This window comes from Carettochelys insculpta, chromosome 11 (assembly GCF_033958435.1).
Source record: "Carettochelys insculpta isolate YL-2023 chromosome 11, ASM3395843v1, whole genome shotgun sequence".
Classification (NCBI taxonomy): Eukaryota; Metazoa; Chordata; order Testudines; family Carettochelyidae; genus Carettochelys; species Carettochelys insculpta.
The window spans coordinates 27,111,955-27,135,219 of record NC_134147.1 but is presented as its reverse complement, the minus strand read 5'-3'; the positions used below and the strand labels follow the sequence as shown (position 1 = coordinate 27,135,219).

The following is a 23,265-nucleotide window of genomic DNA, read 5'->3' as shown; positions in this document are numbered from 1 at the left end:
TACTGTACAGTCAAATTCTACTGTGTAATTAAAAAAATGGGTCGCGTACCTTGGCCTTTTGCAAAAGTGCCTCTTGTCCAGCCTGCCTGCCATTAGAATGGAGTCCCTTTGAGGCACCAGTGAGCTCTGTAGCAAAGGTTCAGGGGCTTTTAATTAGGAAGCCTCTTATTAACAAGCTTCTGGAGATGGAGAGAAAATCTAAGAGAAATACTGATAGCAATGCATGTCAGTAAAAAGGGATCCTGTAATGACTAGGAAGCAGCCAGTTTCAATGTCACTCTGGTACTGCTGTATTTTGTCTTAGTGTCCTGTGTGCCTGTCTGACACATATATTTCTCTGCAGGAGGAATTGGTTGCTTGGGTCGAGATAGGGGACAGGCACGGAAATGTCTCGATGCAGTGGAGATTTATAACCCTGATGGGGACTTTTGGAGAGAGGGACCTCCTATGCCTTCTCCTCTCCTCAGCTTACGAACCAACTCAACTAGTGCCGGCTCCGTGGAAGGAAAGCTGTATGTCTGCGGAGGATTTCATGGGGCAGGTACTGATTATATCTGAAAGGAATCTGATGTTCCTTCCATAATTTAAGCTTTACAATTGCATCATGCACTCAGTCCATGAGTGGATGAATGAATAGCCTAATCATCAGGTTTAAAATACTGACACCTCTCAGCCCCACCGCATAGGTGACTCAGCCATTAATAATTCAGATTGTTAATGTCAATATAAATTAAGTTCCATGCTGTTGACTTGCTAAAACTTTTGGCCGAAACACTTAAGGAACAGGTTCTGATCTCTGCTATACCTGTGAAAATCAAACACCTCTAAGTTCAGTAGTGACTCCAGATTTATGCCAGCATACTAGAAATCGGAGTTTCTCCTTAAATTTCTATGTGAGGCACATCCCCAAACTCTGTCCCAGAGCCTGCACCCAAACTGCTTCCCAGAGCCTGACCACTCACCCCTCCTGCTCTCTTATACCCTTCCAGGGCTGGCACTCTGAGCTCTCTCCTGTGCCCCGGCCTCAGCCTACACCCAGCATTTAAGATTCATCCCATAACCCTCACCCCTCCTGCACCCAACTCCATCCCAGACCTGACACCCTGCACCCCCCCACCCCATCCCCAAATTCCCTCCCAGACTCTTAGGCAGGTGGAGAGGAGGAAGGACTTGGATCTGTTCTGGGCATCACCAAATATTCTATAGATCTGCTGCCTCTGGGCTTGTCTGCCCATACAGCACTGCCGCAGCGGTTTGGAGAAGATGCCTCTAAGCTGATTGGGAGGGCTTCTCCCATGGCTGTAGTAAATTCATCTCCACAAAAGGCAGTTTTCATTTTAACAAAAGAAGCTTGTACCTTTCCCAGATCTGAAAAATTGCTCTGTGGCCATCTAAAGCTTGTTTCTAATAAGACCCTTTCCACAGTACCCTTGTGAGACAAGAAAATGCCTGTTCCCCTTTTACCAGCAGAGAAAGGGGACTTGACCAATATCCTAAAGTGAATCTGGGACAGAGCAGGAAACTGCACTCAAGTCTGTTATATTACATGCTAGGGTTGTGACTCTTTATACCATCCTTTCTATTTAAGGTTTACACCCTTGCATGCCAATAAACTGTGCTGGCATTTGCCCACCACATCACAGGTTACTGCATTGTATGTAGAATCTCTGTTACACACTTTGAAATGAAGGGCATTTATATAAAACAATATTTTGTTATTGAAATGCATGCACAACTCCCAATACGCACACACAGAACCACCTGAGACAGCACCAGCTGCTCCTCTTCTTTTTTTAGGAGACAGTAGATAGGCAGATATATTATACCGCACTGAGGGTCATGTCAGGCTAACTGTCTTCACATGGTATCACTATGAGACACTTATCCTTCATGTGGCAATGACTCCTGTTACATTAAATTTCATGTACATTTTACTTGTGCTACAAACTTTAATTTAAAGCTGCCTGTCTAGCTGAATGATAATACTGTTTTGTTGCATAAGTTTCTAACTCATCTTCTTTCCCATTACCTTGGGGAAAAAGTCATACATGAACATTATCTAATAGACATGTTCTTCTGGCATCTTTGGATGAACAATTCAATGACTTTAAAATATCAGTGATTATGACACATCATTGTGTTTCCATGGAAAACATTATGCCATTGTATTTTCCTATTTGTTTCTCTCAGCAACATTCAGGTTCAAAAACAAACAGCCTAAACCTACTAAGTGCCAATCTCAAAAGACTGATCAGTTGCATAATTAAATGAAGCAATTACATTCAGCATGACTAACTGTTTAGTATGAAAATAGGGCACTATGGTAGCTTTGGAGCCATGCAAAACACATAATATGAACACCATCACACTTTGGCACTGAATCCCATGTAAATGGTGCCACTACTGGGACTGGAAGAGGTAGAGAGGGAGGAGTCAGAGTGTGTGTTTGAAAATTCTCAGGTGGAATTCAAGTCTCAATGAATCACTGGATTAGAAGGGACCACAAGGGTTATCTAGTTCAGCAGTTCTCAAACTTCATTGCATCACGACCCTCTGCTGGCAACAAACGTTACTACACACTCCCAGGAGGGGGAACTGAAGCCTGAGTCCACCGAGTCACGCCCTCCTGGAGTGGGCTGGAGGGGCAAATCCCAAGCCCCACTACCACAGATGGGGTGGGCGTGCAGTGCTGAAGTCCAAGGGCTTCAATCCCAGCCATGAAGCTTCAGCTTAAGCCCAGGGTAATGGGGCCTTGGCTTTGGCATCTGACTCAGGCCCCAACAAGTCTCAGCTGGCCCTGGCGACCCCAATAAAATAGGGGGCTGATGCACTTTGGGGTCCTGAGCTGAAATTTGAGAATCCCCTGTCAGGATGTAGGATTTGTTGTAGCTAAACCGTCCAAGTGGCAGGTGACTATCTAGCCTCCTTCAGAAAACCTCCAGTGAAGGTCCATGACCTCCATAAGCAGTCTTTCACATTATCCAGCTGTTCTTAGAGTTAGGATGTTTTTCCTAAGATTTAATCTAAAGAGAACTGTTGTGGGTGCATTAGGCTTGAAGTCAGGCTAGATGATTGTAGTTATCCCTTCAAAGTATGGCTCTATGGACCATCAGAAGTTAGGGCTGAGTGGACACATTTTGATTTGGCTGCCTGCTGGTCTTTCTGTTATGTGTTTGCAGTCATATAACTAAAAACCGTATAATTGCATATTGGTATAAAGGGGCCAAAGCATAGCTGCATGGATAACTATAAATCTGGCCTTTATTTTACTTTCAAACACTGGACTTTGCAAATTAAATGATATTCCTTTACACAGGCCTCTTTTTGTGGTTGGGGAAATGGTGCCATTTCCCAGTTTTTATTAAAAGGAGAAAGATAAAAACAGATTTTATTATGCACCCCTCTAGCAAACCCCGATCACACAGCATCAAGAGGGTTTGAACTCTAAGTCTTCAGCATGGTAACAAAGACATCAAACTGTACTTCACAAACTGGCAGCAAAAGGCAAACATTCCAGAGACAAAAATGGGCAGAGGGGCCATGTGCTGGGTCCAGAGGCCTGTTTGGGATCAATCATAGAATCATAGAATTCGAGGACTGGAAGGGATCTCAGGAGATCATTGAGTCCAGCCCCTGCCTAAAGCAAGATCAACCCCAACTAAATCATCCCAGCCAAGACTTTGTCAAGTTGGGACTTAAAAACCCCTAGGGATGGAGATTCCACCACCTCTCTAGGTAATGCATGCCAGAGCTTCACCAGCCTCCCGGTCAAATAGGTTTTCCTAGTATCCAACCTAGACCTCCCCCGCTGTAACTTGTGACCGTTGTTCCTTGTTCTGCCATCTGTTACTACTGACAACAGCCTCTCTCCATCCTCTTTGGAACCCCCTTTTAGGAAGGTGACAGCTGCTATCAAATCACCCTCGCTCTCTCTCTAGCTCTCTCTCTTCCTTCCCTTGCAAGCCTGACTGGTACCTGAGAGAGGTAGCAGGTGCAGGAAGGGCCACCCAGAGGGACACGGGGAAGGGAAGTGGGGCACCACATTTAGCAGTTAAAATTTTGGCAGGGGCATGGTCCACTGCTACCATGAGTCACCTGGGCTCCCATGTCCTGTGGAAACTGCAGGAGCTGCTGTCCCATTTGGTGCCAGTGCCACTGAGTCAGAAGAAAGAATGTGCAACTGGTGCTGTGTGTTGGTTCTGGGCTTGGGTGAGAAGGGGAGTTGATGGAAAAAGTTTGGCTTGGCTGTCCTCACCTCCCCCTTCTCTCCCTGCCCCGCTCCCCACTTCAGCGGTAGCACTAGGTGTTTCTAAAATAGCATGTACTGCCTCTGTTTTGGAGCAGCCAGAGTTCAGCTCTCTAGAATGTTCCTGCTTGGCTGCTGTTTCTGCATGCTGACAGCATTTTCCTCAGGCTCACGACCGTGAGAAGGGGAACGGTAATTTTCAGACATTTACCACTCCGCCAAATCTGAACAGAATGTCACAAGACCAGCTGAAGGCCCAGCTGTAACCTAAGCTGAATTTCAAAGGGCTGCCCACTGCTTTGAACTCTGGAGGTGTCAGAACTTCTCAAGAAAAGGCCACAAGCCTTTTTTATAATGGAAATTGTTAAGCAACCTAAATATCAATGTTGCTGCCAGCACTCCCTATAATAATAAATCAGTCCAACCCCCTGATTCATCTTTCCTTGTACTCAAACCTAATCTGGATCCAGGGCACAGCTCAACAGTGTCTCCTTCATGAACTGGCATGGCTTGTTTTTCTGCTATATTTCTAGCTGGTGGCAATTTTGATTTGCTCTTGCCACTAGTGTGACTCAACAGCCGTCTTGTGTTGTTGTTGGCACCCCTGGAGAATCAAAGGCCAGAGGCACCAAGTGCAAACACACCCTTGGGCTTGAAAGCCCCACCTTTCAACTACTGGAAAGCCCCAGACTTGAATGAGGGGAAAGTCGATATTGCACACTGACTACCGCACCCGTCACCAAATCTATGCACTGCTGTTGCCCTAAACTCCCATGTCTGGGTACTCAACTCATTGCCGCCTCTCAAGTCTCTCAGCAGGAGTAGCAGTAATAGCTCCCCCGGCAGCACAGGAGAAGCAAGTGTATAGGCAACAGTCCGGAGCCCAGAAGTCAATGGGCTTGCTGAGCCCTGCTGAGAGTGAGCTGAGCCTAGAAGAGCATGTCAGCATGGCAAACAATGCAGAGCAGGCAAGAGTGAGCTGAGCCTGACATATCTCCAAGACTCACCAAGGCAAGCCCTGCTAGACCTCTGAACCTCAAGACTAGCGTAATGTCATTCTATGTGGATGTCTCCAGTAGGCCAGGGTTTGAGCTGTGGGTAGAGGTTTGGAAAATGCCACTTTTTTTTTTTTAAAGTTTGATCCTTGATCCACATCTGAACACTGATTCATCTGTGTTGACCTGTTGAGAGTTGCCATCTTCCCATAATACTATTTCTTACCGTGCCCATTCTAGGTACTTGAAAAACTGAGATTCCAGTTTCTAATCTGCTTTAACCTGACTTGGGAAGCTTAATTTTGGGGCCGTTAAAACAACGGTGTGCACATTAACCGTCTGGATTCCCTTAAGAAGTGACCCGCTATTAAGGCAGGAGGAATTATTAATCTATTTGTCTCTGACATTCTACTTCCCCAAGCATGGCAGTGTCACAAATGCCATCTGTCAGCAACATTGCAGCTCCCAACAAGATGCACAGAAATGCAGTGTTTTACCTAGTTAAAAATATTGATGACAATTACACTCTGTAGTTCTGCACACAGTGAGAAGTGCTACTCTTAAAGTGAACACTCATAAGAATGGCCATACGAGGTCAGACCAAAGGTCCAACTAGCCCAGTACCCTTTCTTCCAACGGAGGTCAAAGTGCCCCAGAAGGAATGAACACAACAGGCAATCATCAAGTGATCCAGGCCCTATCACCCATTCCCAGCTTCTGAAAAACAGAGACTAGAGACACCATCTCCATCCATCCTGGCAATAGCCATCTAGAATTCTTCTAGACTAGGCGTGTCCACCCCACGGCCCGCGGGTCGCATGCGGCCCTGGACAGCTAGTAATGCGGCCCCACAAGATCGCAAACTTTTAACAGTATTATGTGATTTATATACATTAACTATATTATATATTTTATATGTGGCCCAAGACAATTCCTCTTCACTCAATGCGGCCCAGGCAAGCCAAAAGTTTGGACACCCATGTTTTAGACACTTTGCTGATCTACTACCATAGCTACGGACTTTAAACCAGCCATTGCAGATTGACTGCATAATGGTCTTGTTGATACATTTTATATTTCTATTGCCTATTCTACATAAAATGAAATCCCAACATCTGCACAGGTTGACAGCTATCAGTGTTATGAATTGTGTGTATGGCATAAGCAGTCATTAGCATGCTTCACTGAAGGATGCGGCAAGCACATGGTTAGTTATCCAGCATTACCTATTTATAAAATGCCTGCCAGTTGGGTTTCCTTTTTCTTTCACTGATTCTGACAATAAAGATGATAAAAAAACCTTCTCAGGTTAAAATCGTGGAGCTTGGTGGGAGGACAGGGGTTGTGTATACACATGCACGCACTGGAAGCATATTACTTGCTTTCATTCTAGGTTTGCCAAGATGCAAATTTGTTGACCTCCACATCACGTTGTCAAGATCATGGGCTTTCCTAGTTTTTTTTTTTTTTTTGAGGGGGGACTTGGAGGGGGGAAGAGGGCTGAAGGATCTGAGGAATTGTTAGAAGCTATTCTTTTGCTAGTGGGTTTTATACACATTAGCCTAATTGTATAATTAATATATTTGTAGGAATAAATTCTGTGCATAAATGCAGATATTTAAACATTATTTTAAAAATTAAATGCTATTGTTTGTTCAGAGCATATATCTAGGCTGTCACTCAAGGCTACCACCCTTATATGTCCGTGGCTGGTTTGCGAAACAAAAGGAAAACTACCTGAATTCAGCTGTAATCGTGTTGTTTCAAATACAGGATCTGCTGCTATTGGCCCATCACATCTAAAAGACCTTCTGATCCTCATCAGTTAATTCCTCTTGATCCTGAAATAGCGTATTTCAAGTGACAATTATCTACCTCAAATACAGTTTATAGCAGTAATATATTTTTACTTTAATGTAAACATGTAAATAGTGTGTGCACCACTGCCTTCCTGAGATCTGTGGTTCCCAACCTTTTCGAGACTGGGACCCATTCTGACAATTCAGGAAGACCAAGCTTGTGACCCAAGGCAATTCAAAACCAGGGTGGGGGAAGAGGGTCTCCCCAGGCAAAAACATACCTCTCTGCCCCTCAGCTTAAACCCCTCTCAGCCCCCCGCCCTCAGGTTAAACTCCTCTCAGCTAGGGTTGCCAGATTTTTGGAAAACTTATGTGGGACAAGTATTGGAGGGATAGCCGTGTTAGTCTGGATCTGTAACAGCAACGAAGGGTCCTGTGGCACCTTATAGACTAACAGAAAAGTTTTGAGCATGAGCTTTTGTGAGCACAGACTCACTTCATCAGATCCCCAGCCAGGGCTGCCTGTCCCGCATGAGATTTCCAAAAACTGGGGCAGGGCGTGGGGACTCTGACAGCCCTGCAGCTGGGAGCCAGTTGGGATGTGGAGCCCTGGTTGTCACAGCCAGCTGTGGGATCCCCGGTCAGGGTGGGGGGAACCCCAACATCACCACAGCTTGAAGCTGTCTGGGGTGCTTAAATCTGGCCAGCAGCACCAGCCACAGGATCCCTGGTTGGGGTGGGGGGAACCACTGCAGCCCTGCAGCTTGAAGCTGGCTGGGGTGCTGAGCCCTGGCTGGCAGCGCCAGCTGTGGGATCCCAGGTGGGAGGGGTGGGAGACCTCACAGCAGCACAGTGGGAGCCAGCTGGTATGTGGAGCCCTAACTGGCTCTCAGCCCCTTCTGCTCCCCCATCCAAAGGCTTTAACCTGTCTTAGCCACTGCGGCCCCACCACCTACTTCACAGGGAAGTTACAAGCTGCTGCTGCTGCTGACCGCTGCTGCTTCTTCATTGGGCTGCCTCCTCTGCCCGGCTCCCCCAGCCCTCTCATTTCCTTCCTCCACCTGCAGCAGGGCAGTTCCCTGCCTTGCAGGCTTAAATGGTACTCAATTTAATGGCGTTCAGGGTGAGATCCCTCCTGCCAGCTGTTAAACCAATTCAATTGAGTTCCATTTCAGCACGGCAGGGCAGGGACTGGGAGCCAAGGATGAGTCAAGTAAATGGCTCCTTAAGAGCCCAGCCGGGGACCCTTAGAAAATCTAATCACAACCCATGTTTTGGGTCCTGACTCATAGGTTGGGAATCCCTGCATGAGATGATTATCTCTGTGTCAGAGGCCCCATCCTGTTAATAACCCCTGAGGATTCTCCTTTAGCTTAAATGGTGGGCGTCTGTGATTCTGGAGCAGGAGGGCCTTGTAGTTATTATGAAATTCCAAGTAGCCGTGGCAGCACTCATGACGTCCAACCAACCATGGAACAGTTACTTTTCTATACAAATATTTAAATAGCTAATCCAAATGTATATAACTGCCGCCTCCTCACTTACATGAACTGAACTCTTGAAAACAAATGCATGAACTGGAATCATGTTTCATTTACAGCAGGCCAGTGCCATGTTATAAATAGTGTATTCCAGCCGAGCTAATGAGTTCAGAATTCAGCACCATCCTTTCCTGATAGTGGACTAGCTTAACCATTATTTATTTTGACTAATCTACCATAAAGTCTGCTCTCCTCAGTCTCATCCATTATACGAGTTAGTTGGAGAGTAATTGTTGTGCTTGTTTTGGATTACAGTGGTTACAATACAGTACTTGAAGCAAATTAAATTTAGACATATTAAGGAGCCTGGCACAGTAAATACTGTACTTGTGAAGTTTGGGGGATGTGGGACTGGAACAAAACTGTTTCTCAGGCACCCTGCTATGTTCCTGGTTAAATAAAGCAGGAGAGCAGTTCTTGGCTGCTTGCAACAGTGCTTCTTTCCCTGATTGTTAAGAATTTACTAGGCAGCGCGGAATATTTCAAGTTCTCCCATCCTCAATGGTTACTTTTTGAATACATTTTCCTATTAATAAATGGGAAGCAGAGCTCTGTTTTGTTTCGCCCAGTACTAGCTCATCATAGGCTGTCAGGCTGCCAGGATTCAACCATCTATCAAGCCTGCATATGGAAGCTCCACGAGGAAGCTGCCGGATGACCTTTGACCTAATTTTCATGCTAACCGACGTAATATGTAATTCAGCTCTTGAAAACATAGGAGCAGGAGAGAGGAAAAGAGAGCGAGAGCTCTAGTAAGCTCCGTTCCTAGAGAAGGCTGCCCACTTCTCCAGCATTCATCAGTAAAACCTATGCTGCAATAAGTAAGGCTAATACAGGCCACAGATGCAATGGGAAACTTCACCTGCCTGCTACAGTTTCTGAATTCCACCCTGTGTCATAAAGGAAGATAATTAGTAATCTGGTCACAATTCAGATCAAGATTCCATTTACGTCTAGTTTATATAGGGTTAATAAATGATTAACTGGCATTTTATTAAACATTCAACAATTGTTAGAGTCCAATACGTTGCCTATAAACACAGCTTGTTGCCAGGTATAACATCTGCTGATGTACTTATGACTGTCTATAACATATTGTTACCCCCAGGGGCCAAAATGTAGGAGCTAGGAGGTTGTTCCAGCTGGCAGCAGAAAATAGTGGTAGTCAGGATTTCATCGCTGCAGCTTTGTTCACATACAAAGAGCGTATAATGTCCTGTGTCTCTGAATACAGAAGGAACGAAGAACAAAAGGAGCACTTCTTAGCTTACAGCCCAAACCGAGGGTTGTCAGTTTTGGCTGGCCAATTTCTAGGAGATTTCATCACATGATAATCTTTAATTAAATATTAATCTTTAACTCCTGGAGCCTGCAGGACACTCCTAGAAGGCTGGCAACCCTACCCAGTCTGCTTTAGCCAATGGACCCAAATAGCTGTCTTGGTAATTTTATCTAGGGTCACCCTGTGCTGAGGGGCTACTGCTGGGCTCTCCTGTGTCTTTTGCCTCTCCTTTCTTCACTCTTTTCTTACCTAATCACCATTTCTGTGTGTTCTCTCCACCCACACACCAGCCCATCTAGTCACACCTAGTCAAACCTAGCAGGGTTGACCACCACCCCAGGCCCTAGGGAAATAGGGGTTGGGGGTCTGGCTCCCTGCCTCCAGAAGAGGTGGGGCCAAGGGAGGAAGGGTGTGGCCATGGACAGCAAGCCCTTTGCACCAAACAGGCCATGATGATCAGCTTCCCTCCCTCCCAGCCCATGGAGAGTTGCAACAGCACTGCCATTGCACTTCAAAGGGGCCTGGAGCTTTGAACAACCTAGAACAACCGATCCCTTTGCACACACAGACACTCCCATCGGCAGGCCTGGTTAAACCCTTTGCTCACCTGCTGCTAGTTTCTGAGCAGACTGTTAGGTTTTAAATGTAGCCCTTCAATATCTCTTTCAGCTGTCTTAAATGTGGGTCTTGTTTGAATGAAGTTTTAATTGAAACCATGGCAGTGTTTCACAGAGCTCATAACGACATCCTGCTTGTGTCTAGAACATGCTTATAACATGTGTTAATCCTTTCGAAGCCATTTATTGGCTCTTAGCACAGAGTAGGACCAGTAATTCTGCTTCTGTAAGGGCCTGGTCCTGAGGCTCTTAGTGAGGTGAATGGTCCTACTGAAGTCCAGCCACCCAAACTTGCTACTCTTGAAGTTAATGACAGTACAGGTTGGATCTCTCCTGGTCCAGCACCCTTGGGATCTCACTGGTCCTGAACAAGGGAGTTTGCCGGACCAGGCGAGGTTAATTCAGGTCTGTCCAGCTCAGCTCCCAGCCTCCGCTCCCAGCCACAGCTGCCAGACTCTGCTGCCTGGCCTCCCCAGACTGGCTCCACTTCCAGCCCTGGATGAGCTCCTGGCCCTGCTGCAGGCAGCCTCGACCAGGCTGCTGGCCCCACTGGGGCTGTCCACCCTGCTGCCAGGCATCCAGGCAACTAGCTCTGCTCAGGCTGCACATTCTGATGGTGGGAGCGCTGGCCTAGCTGCCAGCCCTACTCCACCAGGCCCTGCTCAGGCTGCTGGACTGCGGAGACTGGCCCCACCTGTACTCCTGGCTGTCTGGCCTGCTGCTGTCAACCCTGGCAGGACTCCCAGCCTCACGTCCTGCTGTTGCCTGAGCCCTGGCTGCTGGGGCTCTCTGGTCCTGCAACATCTATGGTCTGACATGATTTTAGTTAGCTGGATGTCCACTTATCATGATTTTTAGTGGATCAACCTGTATTGACATCAACTACATGTTGAATGTGTCTAATCTGGAACTCTCTTGTCTGGCAACATCCGTAATCCGGCACAATTTTAGTTAGTGGGATGACCACTTATCATGGGTGTGGCCAAGATTCATGCAGTCCCATAAAGCTTGTTTACAGCCACCAGTCCCGGCTGTCAGTGTTCTGTGCTGTTATTTAGCTGTAATTTAACCCTAAATGTCTTCTCAGAGCCCAGTAAGCGGTGAAAGTGGTGGTGATGTGCTAAACAATACTGACCTCCCGTGGTGCATCAATTCTCTTGTACAGCACCAGTAAGATCCTGGGGTGTCAAACAAGAGAGGTTCCACCTGTATTGGGAACAAAATCAGACCTGATGAACTTATGCATGAGAATGTGGGATGCAAGATGAAGTCCTAAAAGGATGAATAAATAATTAGAAAGGTTCTGGGTAGTGAAGCCCAAACAAAGACAATAGAAAAGGAAGTAAAATGGAAGTTTCTTCCTATAGGCCACCAGGTCCACCTTTTAAAAACTTGGTAAAATTGGTGAGTGCACTGACCGCTCATGAAAGTAAGTCTGTGGGGCTAGGAGCATTAAGCAGCCAGGCAGACTGATAAATAGAGACTTTGTCTGTACGGGATTCAGGTTCTATACAGATCCCTGGACTGTAAGTTACATTGCACCACTGTATGTTGTATCATTGTAAACTCACATCAGAATGGGTCACCCACTTCTGCCCTAGCCCTCCTGGGTCTGTACCTTGCACCAGCCAGTGTGTCAAGGAGTGAAGCCCTAGCTTTCCCTGTTTCCTGCACACACGCACAGATAAGGAGTTGTATTGGCCCTACAGAGGATGTGCTCTGTCATGTGGGCAGCCAGCTCAGCAATGTTAGGTTGCACCTTTGCCCTCTGCTCCCCTGCATGGACATGCAGGATGGTTCACAATCTAACCCCTGATTTTGCACAGAAATGGAGCTGAGTACGGTAGACCGAGAGAAAACAATTTTCTCTGTTGTCCTACTGCAAGGCAGTATATTTTCAGGTATCCCATGGTGACAGGCTAACAAAGCATTTAACCCATTGCAGCAACAGCATGTGTGTTCCCTTGCCCCAAAGCTTTTAACATTACTGACAGGTAATTAGGAGGGCAGCTATGAATGGCCATGAATAATGTGGCTGGTGGTGCTGTAGTCATGTTATTTGCAGAGACGACTGGGTGTTTTCTGGTGCAGAGAATCATGGAAATCACACACATGTAGAGGACCTGAAAAAGACAAGCAAAAACCTCTATGGATATATAGACCAATGGTGGAATCAAAGCATTTCAACTGTGACAAGTCAGCTTTAGGATGGCAGTTAAATGCCAGTGGCTGGAGGAACTGGAGAATAAAAGACCTGATTGAGTGTCTGATGGGTATTTTGGGGATGTGATGTTGGTGGTTGATCTGTAATGCCTAAATTAATCCTTTATGGAGAGATGATGAAAACTGCTAGCAAACAATTTAGCAGCTGGAGTTTTAGTGGCTGTTTTGCAGCTGATTCACGACAATATGACTTAGGGGACAGTAGACAGATGTGCATGTCATACCTAGAAAAAAGATATGACAATGTGGGGAACACAGAAGCCCATTAAGGAGAAGCAGACACATGAATTCTAATTTCAGAGGTGACACTGACATACTGTGTGGCCTTTGTAAAGCCTCTTAGTCATTTCATGGGTCAGTTTCCTTCTCTATAAAATGGAGACAATAATATTTATGCCCATGGACTACTAAAGATTGCTTAGATACTGGACCAAATTTGTACTTGGTGTAACTACATTGAAGGAAAATTATTAAGGATTCATTTGTTCACTTGTCTCTTGCTAGTCAACTATTTTTGTCTTATATTCTTAAACTGCTGAACTTGAATTCCAGAGTTCTAGCTGCCAGCTCTTGTATAGTATTGCTATGTAACCTTGGGGAAGTCACTTCATTGTTCCATGCCTCAGTTTCTCTTTTGTAAAACATTATTAATAATAATGCATATCAAATAAGTTTTAGAGGGGTAGCTGTTTTAGTCTGTATCAGCAAAAACAACATGAAGTCCTGTGGCACCTTATAGACTAACTGGTAATTTGGAGCATAAGCTTTTGTGGGCAAAGACCTACTTTGTCAGATGAAGTGGGTTTGTCCACAAAAGCTTAAGCTCCAAATTATGTGTTAGTCTATAAGGTGCCACAGGGTTTCTCATTATCAAATAAGTTGTGAGGATAGATTCATAAATGATTGGGCAGCTCAGATACGCCATGCTAATACCTGGCTAGATTTGCCAAAAATCTATACCTTGTTTTGAAATTAACTTTGTATTGGAATGTGTAGTGCTTATGCTATGAGAAGGAAAATAAATATCAAAGGGACGAGCAGTAATAAACACCTATATCCACAAGGGAAAGCTGTTACCCCAAATCACATATGGAATTCAATTTGAAAGAACAGAAAAGCAAATAAAATATTTATAGCATTGCCTGAAGCAATATTGTAGGTCTCAGTGTGCAGTGGTCCATCTTGATTCAAGTAGCTTGAGAAATTATAAAACAAAAAATGAGTCCAGTAATGTTTGGATGGTGAACTGCATTTAAAATATGTATCTTTTAATAGAATTGGAACCTTCTGAGCATATGGATGGAGGCGGCCATCTTACTGAAAAGTAACATTCTCTCTGTCAGTTTCATCCTGCTCTAAACACATCCCAGAGAAGAACTTTGTTATGTAAAAAGTGATAAGCATTTTGTTTACAAACAAAACATTATGGGCCAAAGAGTTAAGCAAGAGTTTGAAGTTTATGCCTTTAAATTCTGCATGTAGAATACTGTAATTTGTACCTGTGAAATGTGATTTTTGCATTTGTAAATTAAAGCCTCAATTACAAAAGAAAAAATGTGGTTTTATAGGTGCAATATCAGGCATGGTCTAGACACAGATTTTGCTCCAACTATGCCAGTTAGGGGTGTGTTTCTTACCAATGCAGTTGAATCGAAACAGATACTAGTGTAACACAGTTATGTTAGTATAAAGATGACATACTGGCATAGCCTATTCTCCTTCCTATACAAGAACACACTATACTGTTATACGTACTTTTATAGTGATATTCTAACTGGGGAGGAGAAGTATTACACTGCTTTAACTCTACTGGTATATTAAAGTGGTACAACTCATGTCTGTAGATAAGCCCATAGGGCATGTATGCACTGCAGGGTTAACCTAGCTAGCCTAGAATGGGTGAAGCCCCATGGATACAAGACCTATGTAGCTGCACCCACAGTGGTGCTGTACTAGTCTGTGTGCTTGGCTGGGTTTCTAGCTGGATATCCCATTGTTCTTAGTGGAGTATTTATTCTATGAATACATTGTGAATGTATTCATAGAGAACTTGTCTGTCTTATGTAGGCTCCTGTGAGGAAATCTTACAGATCTTCTTAAACAATAAAAAAGCAGTCATGTAGCACTTTACAGACTAACAAAATAATTTATTAGGTGATTATCACCTAATAAATATCACCTGATAAATTATTTTGTTAGTCTGTAAAGTGCTACATGACTGCTTTTTTGTTTTGATAGAATACAGGCTAACACAGCTATCTCTTTCATTACTCAAACAATAACGAAGGGTCCTGTGGCACCTTCTAGACGAACAGAAAAGTTTTGAGCATGAGCTTTCGTGAGCACAGACTCACTTCATCAGATGCCCTATGAAGTGACCCTGTGCTCACGAAAGCTCATGCTTAAAACTTTTCTGTTCGTCTATAAGGTGCCACAGGACCCTTTGTTGCTGTTACAGATCCAGACTAACACGGCTACCCCTCCGATACTCAAACAATGTACCTCTTGCAGTTACTCCTGATGAATAAGCCAGTATCTCTAGCAGAATGAAAGCTCCTTTTGTGTAACAGTGCAAGCTGTTAAATGACCATTTGGGTGATTAAAACAAAGTAATTTGCTTAATGTAGGTGATTGCCTGATAAAAGTGGAGCAGAACTGTGCTCAATATGTTTGAGGATACTGTGGGATGAGTTCTTAAGAGAAGTTCCCTTATAAGGGTGAACTTTTGAGAGAGTATGGATTCTGCAGTGCACTTGTGAAACCACTTTTCAGTTAAATACACCATTGTAAGAGAATGAAACTTAGAAATACAGATGATAATTAAAATAACAGAGAAACTGAAGAGACCATGAGTAGAGTATCACCTGTGTTAGGATTAAGCTACAGATTGACTCTAGTTTGGAGGCAGGAACCTATCAATGGCCCCAAACTGACAAGAGGTGTTTTTGTAAAATTTTAGCTTAGATTAATAATAGACAATAGTGGCAATAAAGAAATACTTTGTTCTTGCATGACAGTGAAAGTCTTATAAGATCATCTCTGTTAGATTTCTATCTTATGGGGCTGAAACCTTGCAAGAATATATTGGCCATGCACAGACTGGATCTGAGCATTGGCCCTTTCTATTTTTAGACCCCAAACTTGGATCCAGAATCACAGAACCAGATTTGAATTCAATTGTTTGAATGGGAATCCTTCCAAAACTCAAAGGCCATCAGAGAAGAGGAATATTTTAGCTCTGTTATTTTTTCTTTGTCTCAGTTAATTCTCTTTCTGTGAATTTTCTGAACCAAAAGGGAGTAGTTTCCATTTAAGTTAAGCGAGATAAGACTAGAGAAGCGATTCCATCCTTTATTCCAACACCATAGACTCTCTTTTATCTATCAAGAGTTGAGAGTTAACTAACACCCGGTGTGCTGGAAAACAGAGTTTGTAGAGAGTAGAACAAAACTGGTTACATCAGCTCACAAAAAAGGGAAACAAAAGACACTAGAGGTTATGAGTCATGAGGGTCAGGAAAAGACACAGCAAGATTTATGGGGAGGATTTCTGAATCTTCCTTTGATGTTTTAATTAGGATTTTTTCAAGCATTGCAATCCTCCACAGAATGTTTTAGACAGCTCCGCTGTTTGATTTTTTTCACTCGATTGTCTCATTTTTTCGTGATCCATACCAAAGAAATTCCTGGCATAATAATTTGTGGCATAAAGGAATTGATCTAATAATAAATAATGGGACTAGAGCCTCCAGTGTCATGTATAGGGGCTGCTTGTGTTTTCCTGTTTGCTTTGGGAAAAAAACGCTTCTTGCCCCTTCTGGGTCACATAGAAACAGGAGGTCTGTGGTGGTGCTTGTAGATGTCATTTGTTTGCAGCATCTGTCAATCAAGCCTTTCTGCTCCATATTTTAACTGGGTGTTTTAACAGCTTGCTCTCCTCGATCATACATGGATGGTGCTTTCCTACCTATTATTCTTCCTTTTTTCTTGCCGAATTGCATGAGTTTGATAAGTAAAATATCACCACTGTTAAGCTCTCCCCGGGCTATGTGAAGAAATTAAACAAGAGCTATTTTGATGGGAACAAATCCTAATGGGGGTCTTACTTAACTTATATTCAGACTTTAGTCAAGCACATTCCCAAAGGGGAGTTAAAGCTAAGTAGGGGCTCAACATTTAGTTCAGTGAAAATTTCTACCCCCTCCCACCCCATTCCTACTTTTTCTTCCCTCTTCCACAATTAATTGTGGGCAAAACTGAGAAAAAATTATGATTTGGAGTTCTGATCTGTAGCCATGTCTACACGTGCACGCTACTTCGAAGTAGCGGCACTAACTTCGAAATAGCGCCCATCACGGCTACACGTGTTGGGCGCTATTTCGATGTTAACATCGATGTTAGGCGGCGAGACGTCAAAGCCGCTAACCCCATGAGGGGATGGGAATAGTGCCCTACTTCAAAGCTGAACATCGAAGTAGGGCACGTGTAGCCGATCCGCGTCCCGCAACATCGAAATAGCGGGGTCCACCATGGCGGCCATCAGCTGAGGGGTTGAGAGACGCTCTCTCTCCAGCCCCTGCGGGGCTCTATGGTCACCGTGTGCAGCAGCCCTCAGCCCAGGGCTTCTGGCTGCTGCTGCTGCAGCTGGGGATCCATGCTGCATGCACAGGGTCTGCAACCAGTTGTCGGCTCTGTGGATCTTGTGTTGTTTAGTGCAACTGTGTCTGGGAGGGGCCCTTTAAGGGAGCGGCTTGCTGTTGAGTCCACCCTGTGACCCTGTCTGCAGCTGTGCCTGGCACCCTTATTTCGATGTGTGCTCCTTTGGCGTGTAGACGTTCCCTCGCAGCGCCTATTTTGATGTGGTGCTGCGCAACGTTGATGTTGAACATCGACGTTGCCAGCCCTGGAGGACGTGTAGACGTTATTCATTGAAATAGCCTATTTCGATGTCGCTACATCGAAATAAGCTACTTCGATGTAGGCTTCACGTGTAGACGTAGCCTGTGAGACAGAAGCATCTCTTTTTTTGTTACGATATGAAAAACGATGTGATCAGACCTGGTGAACAGTTTCTTTAGGAATGAACACGTGATCATAACACACATAATTACAAAAAGGGTTGGCTTTGGGTGCTCACTGCACCAGAGGATGTGGGGGAGATTCAGGGTCAGGAAACTTACCCTGAAATTCTTTTTTCATGTGGCTCTCCTCCGCACCCAGCAAGCCAACAGTTGGATAGCCCCGGATATATGTTAGGTCTCGTGATGTTGAGCCATCATGACACAATTGTTTTCATGTATCTCTCCTAAATCATAAGATGTGAATATTATGGATCGGACTGGGGAACTGCTAAGACTGTTCTCATGAGAGAGAATTAATGGACTGTGCTCCCAAGGTGATGAGTTTTGCAACTCTCTGGAACCTCACCTCTTCCTTTCCTCTTCTCGCCATGAATTAAAATTGCTGTCAGCCTCAAAGAATAGAAGGGTACAAACACTGACATACACTCGCTACAGATAAAGGCATAGGTTTTGAGGGCATGTAAGAAAGGATCAAGAGCAATCTCTAAAGAAGAGATAAATGGGTGTGCAAGTCTAGACACGCTACACAATGAAGCCTGTCACCAGATTATAAAGTCTCAGAGAAAACCTGTTGGGTATTTAGTGTTTCTTATTGTGATGATACTTCTCCTGATGGTTATGAAATGTCTGTGGTTGCAAATCTTTGAGACTCAGCTTTAATAAAGCCATTTAGCAAGTCATCAGGTGTGGAGGAAGGACAGTGGTAGCGAAACACATTCACATTCTCTTTTCAGTGTAAGAAAAGTTTAGATTAAGTTCACTTGCTGTGAGAATCTAACTTTGAAATGAAAAGAAAAAGTGAGGAAAATGAAAGGCCCTTTTCATTACGGAAAAGAACTTGGTTTTGAGAAGTGAAACTGCCAGAAAGTTCAGGTCCTGTGTTAGCAAATAAAAGGTTCTTCCTTTTTCCAAGAAGTGTAATTCAGCGCCACAGTCTGACAGAAGAAAAATTCTTTTTTAAGTCAAGATTTGTAAGTCTCAGTGAAAAAGCAGTTTGTAAGAATGTCTGGGATTTCATTTGGTTGCTCTACCTTGATTATGACAAATTTGTCACAAAGAAATAATATTAATTCTTTAAGTTTGCAAACTTCTTTGACCCTGTTGGCATTGTCTTTGATATTTTGTTGTTGGTACTATATTTCAGCTCGCCATGAAATTATCACCAAAGAGATCCTAGAACTGGATACGTGGGAAAACCAGTGGAACGTGGTGGCCGTCAATGTCCTCATGCATGACAGCTATGATGTCTGCCTTGTGGCTAGACTTAACCCCCGTGATCTTATTCCCCCACCCTCTGACCTAGTGGATCAATAGGAATGAAGCTGGTCCTTGAGCTTCCGGATTTTGCTGTAGCTGAAGAGCTGGAAACAGACAAAGAAACTCAGCATGACCCTGGAATTAGCTTGACAACTGGGTTCTACAGAGATGCTGTAACATGCTCAAGAAAGCAATGCCTTAGAAACTGTGATTCTTGGCCACTGTGATTTGCTCAGTATTGGTACTTCAGGCTTTTGTGATTGATACTACAAGCTTTCCACCCCAATAAGCCTCTGGAGTAGGTGCAGGAACCCTTGCACAGCACTCCCCCTTTCCATTGTGTAAGTTCTAATGTACAGCACAGGTTAGGGTGCCAGAGTTGCACCTCCAAGGCCTACCGCCAGGTAAAGCCACACAACTGAATGAGAGCTCTAGCAGGTGCAGATGAAATTTCAAGGGAAGAGTTTATCTTCACATACACACCCCATTGATTTCAGGAGGGTTAGCAAAGATATTTAGAGATAGCAGAATTTGGTCTGGACTGATAACAGTTGTCCAAAAGGCTAGGTTGAAGCTGGTCCTGTACTAGTACGTGAGCAGTGGTAGCAGGAGATATGAAGCAAGGAGCCTCACTCTTTTTCGAACACAGGAGACAAGTATAGTCCAGGTGAGGAGCATAGATGAGCTCAAACAATCACACTACCTTAAAGAGTCTGGGATGAAGGTGGGCCATGGCCCTGCTTCCATCCCCTCAATAGCCTGTAGAGCTGAACCAGTTTGAGGCAGAACATCCTTCCTTTTCTCTCAGGGTTATGAAACTGCTGCACCAGTGTCATGAGGAATTCCAGCTCTCAAGGGCTTGTGCTGCTGCATGTGACCAGGTGGAGCCAGTGCCTTGAAGGTACCATCTGGCTCAGTTTCAAAGCCCTTCTTGGCTAGAACGTTGAGCACAATGTTTCAAAGAGGGGAAAAGGGAGTGAAATGAAGCACAAAATAAAAATTAAACCAACTTTATCATCATTCAGCAAGATCTGCTGCTATGCATCTACACAAAGAGAACAAAGACTCCAACAGCAGCTTCTCAGCAGTCTAGCAGTCGTTGTTTAAATCAGGCTATTGTTTAAATAGAAGCAGCTTTCATGTAGCATGGGGATAAACTCTAGAGGATTTGACTGTTCTCAGAGGGAGGAAGAGGCGTTCAGACAGAATGATCACACTGAACTTCTTGGAGCAGCATTAGATTCACAGGATTAGGTTACAGTTGACTAGAAACGTGCTAACGTCTCACCAGGTAGCTGATATCCGGTTTGAATTAGTAATATCCCTTCCTAAGTAACCTGGTGCCTTTCTCATTATTTATCTGATTGTCATTGTCTAGTCCTGTGGTATCCAACCATTCTGAAGCAGTAGATGCTCTAGTGGCTACAGCTATAGTGAACTAGCTGCATTATTCTGAAAATATATGAATTGTTCAAGCCAAGTAGCCACTCTCAAACAGTCAAATAGCCACATGTGGCCAGTGGCTAGTGGGTTGGACACCATGGGCCTAGTCAGCACAAGCAGGATACTGCGTGACACACAAAGGGAGACCCTCAGTGCAGCTCAGCAATGTGTTATAAAATGCTGAAATGCTCAATAATGAATTTGCAGCAAAAAATTGCTGCTTACAGTCACAGTATCAACATCAAAACTGGCAAGCGATCAGCAGAGAAAGCTGGGGTTCCCTTTGAGAGTAGGTGGATCAGAATAATCACTTGCTGTGCAGGATTCATATGCTGGAAAGGTGCACCACACTCTTCTTGAATTGTATCTTTGGTTGCCAGAGTTCCTATCGTTTATAATTCTCCCTGCTGTGACTGGTGGTAGGAGGGCTGGAGAAGATGACCCAAATGGCCTTTCCCAGCTATAATTTTTGTGATTCATCAACTATTCCCTTGAATATCCTGCGGAACTATGACTCTGTTCTATAAAAACACTAAACAGGAAGTTCACCAAAGTTTCTGCGATATATACAGTACTGCACTAGGGGTCAATGGACAGCGGGTAGTTTGTTTTTAAGAAAGAAAAAAGTGAGGCTGTGATCCTTCTGATTCAGCTCTTATCTCCCTGCCTGTTCCGTAGGCAGGATATGTTTGACAGTCTAAACTTTCACATTTGTGTCTATCACCTCTGTAATGTTAAATCATTTTCCTTTCTTTCCTGCGGTGACATGTGAGTCAGGGTAACTTGAGGACAGTGCTGCTGCCAAGATGAGTCTCAGTGGTACAAACTCATGTGGGCAGTTCTTAGGCTCTCTCCTGAACTGTCAGGTTTTTAAATGCTTTTTGCTGTCAGCATCCAGGTGACTTTACAGTTGCCCTTAAACCTGTAAAAAACGTGGGAGTTTACGCCATTTCTGAAAGTGTATCAAAGGAACTTTGCTGTTACTGCAGAACTGTGAGTAAGCAAAAGTTCTTACTGGTATGGGAGGGAGAGAGCACACCAGCTAAGAGCAGGACCACGTGATCTCCCACATGACTCTGCCCCATCCCCAGTCAGGAACACCCACACTCTTCCCCTCCTTTTCCCATTTCATGTTACCTGGGGATGGAGGGGCAGCTGGGAGCTCTATGACAATCAGAGCGGAGCTGCTGGTAGTTCTGTTCCTTACCCCACTGCCCCTCCCAGCCAGGAAAAGAGCAGAACTCCCAACCCACCTCCCTAGCCCCTCCGTAGAGCTGCCACATCTGTGTATGGGGCAGGGAGGGTTGTGGGGCTGGAGTCCTGCTGGGAGAGGTAGAGGAGAAAGGAGCAGAATTCTGGTATCTCCCCTGGCTGCAGTAGCACTCCCAGGCCCACCCCGCAAGCCCCAGTCCTGGATACGTAGACATGGCAGCCAGTAGAGGGGCTGGGGATGGCCAGCAGGGAGTCTTTCCATTGTACTGTACCAGCTAAAAATTCCTTGCTAGTTCATTGGCTGGGACCATGCCGGCTCAATGGCACCACTACTGCAGAGAAAGGATGTCTACAGTGTTCAGCTGTTGCAATTCATCTATACAGCTCCCTAGATCAGAGAAAGTGACACTTTGGGATGACAATTCACTTAGGTGGAAAGTTCTTATGGACACAGAATTTATCTATCTGAAGGATTATTTTGAACACTACCTCAACATCAAATCAATTGTGTTTCTTTCCCTTTCTAAAAAAACTTACAGCTGGGCAGGGGAGTGCTTCTTTGGATTTTATGACTGCTCCTGCTTTTATCTCTATGCAGCGCCTCATTAGCATAATGCCGGCCGTGCACAGTTTGAAAGCACTGCTTTCGAATTGTGCACCACCTGTGTAGACGGGAGCCTTTCGAAAGGACCCCCCGGACTTCAAAAGCCCCTTCTTCCTACTTGGTTTTAGGAAGACAGGGCTTTTGAAGTCCACGGGTTCCTTTCAAAAAGCCTCCATCTACATGGGCTGTGCATGATTCGAAAGCGGCGCTTTCGAACCGTGTGTGATACTTTCGAATCATGTGTGGCCAGCATTCTGCTAATGAGGTGCTGCATATTCATGGAAGCACCTCATTAGCATCTGCCGATATGGCTCAGTACCATGCCTCTTCCAAAAGAAAGGGCCAAGTGTAGACATAGCCTATGTTTCCAAAGACTTAAAACTTAACTACATTTAAAGGAGGTCTGAAATATGCTCTATTATAGAGAGCTGCCTCTGGAGATCCTGTGGGGACTGAGGCTGGGATAAAGGTGGACACACCTAGAGCTCCTCCATCAAGCTTGTGTGACTGGGGTGAAGTGACCTTTCCTCTCCACAGTTATTGACAGAATAGGGTGAAGACTGTATAACCCACCAAGGTCTGTCTTGAGAGTAGAAAGCAGCATCAATTGAGATATTGCATACCCTGTGTTTGGATCCAGCTCTCAGAGCTGGGGTGGGTTGGGGGGGGCTGTTATAATTTAAGGAACCCCCCCACATTAGAGAGATCTCATGAAGTGCACTAGCTCAGTCAGCCCTAGTATACACCAAGCATTGCTCAGCATTCTAACCAAAGTCAGCAAAATATTGCCTCATGGCCTGAATGCTGAATTCATTTTCCTTTCTTCTTGTGGGGTGGGGATTGTTTTGCTTGGGACTTGTTTTTCTCTTCTGTCTGGAAGTGGTGGGGAGAAGATGCGGAGTTTAAGTTTTGCAGACACCAACCACGCATCTCATGATGGAAAATCCAGTGCAGATGCTTAAGGAC

General features: G+C 44.6%; 1 protein-coding gene across 4 annotated transcripts in view; it reads left to right on the top strand.

The window, feature by feature from the left end:
- The window catches only part of SEC61A1 (SEC61 translocon subunit alpha 1), a 94,963-nt gene that overhangs the window by 35,566 nt on the left and 36,132 nt on the right, over positions 1–23,265 (top strand). For 3 of the 4 annotated variants that reach the window (XM_075005679.1, XM_075005678.1, XM_075005680.1), the window contains exon 5: positions 344–541. In XM_075005679.1, the coding sequence (XP_074861780.1) occupies positions 344–541 (198 nt within the window). Of the gene's footprint in view, positions 1–343; positions 542–18,927; positions 19,252–23,265 lie in introns of those variants that run through there. The other variant, XM_075005681.1, reaches the window with a different exon arrangement.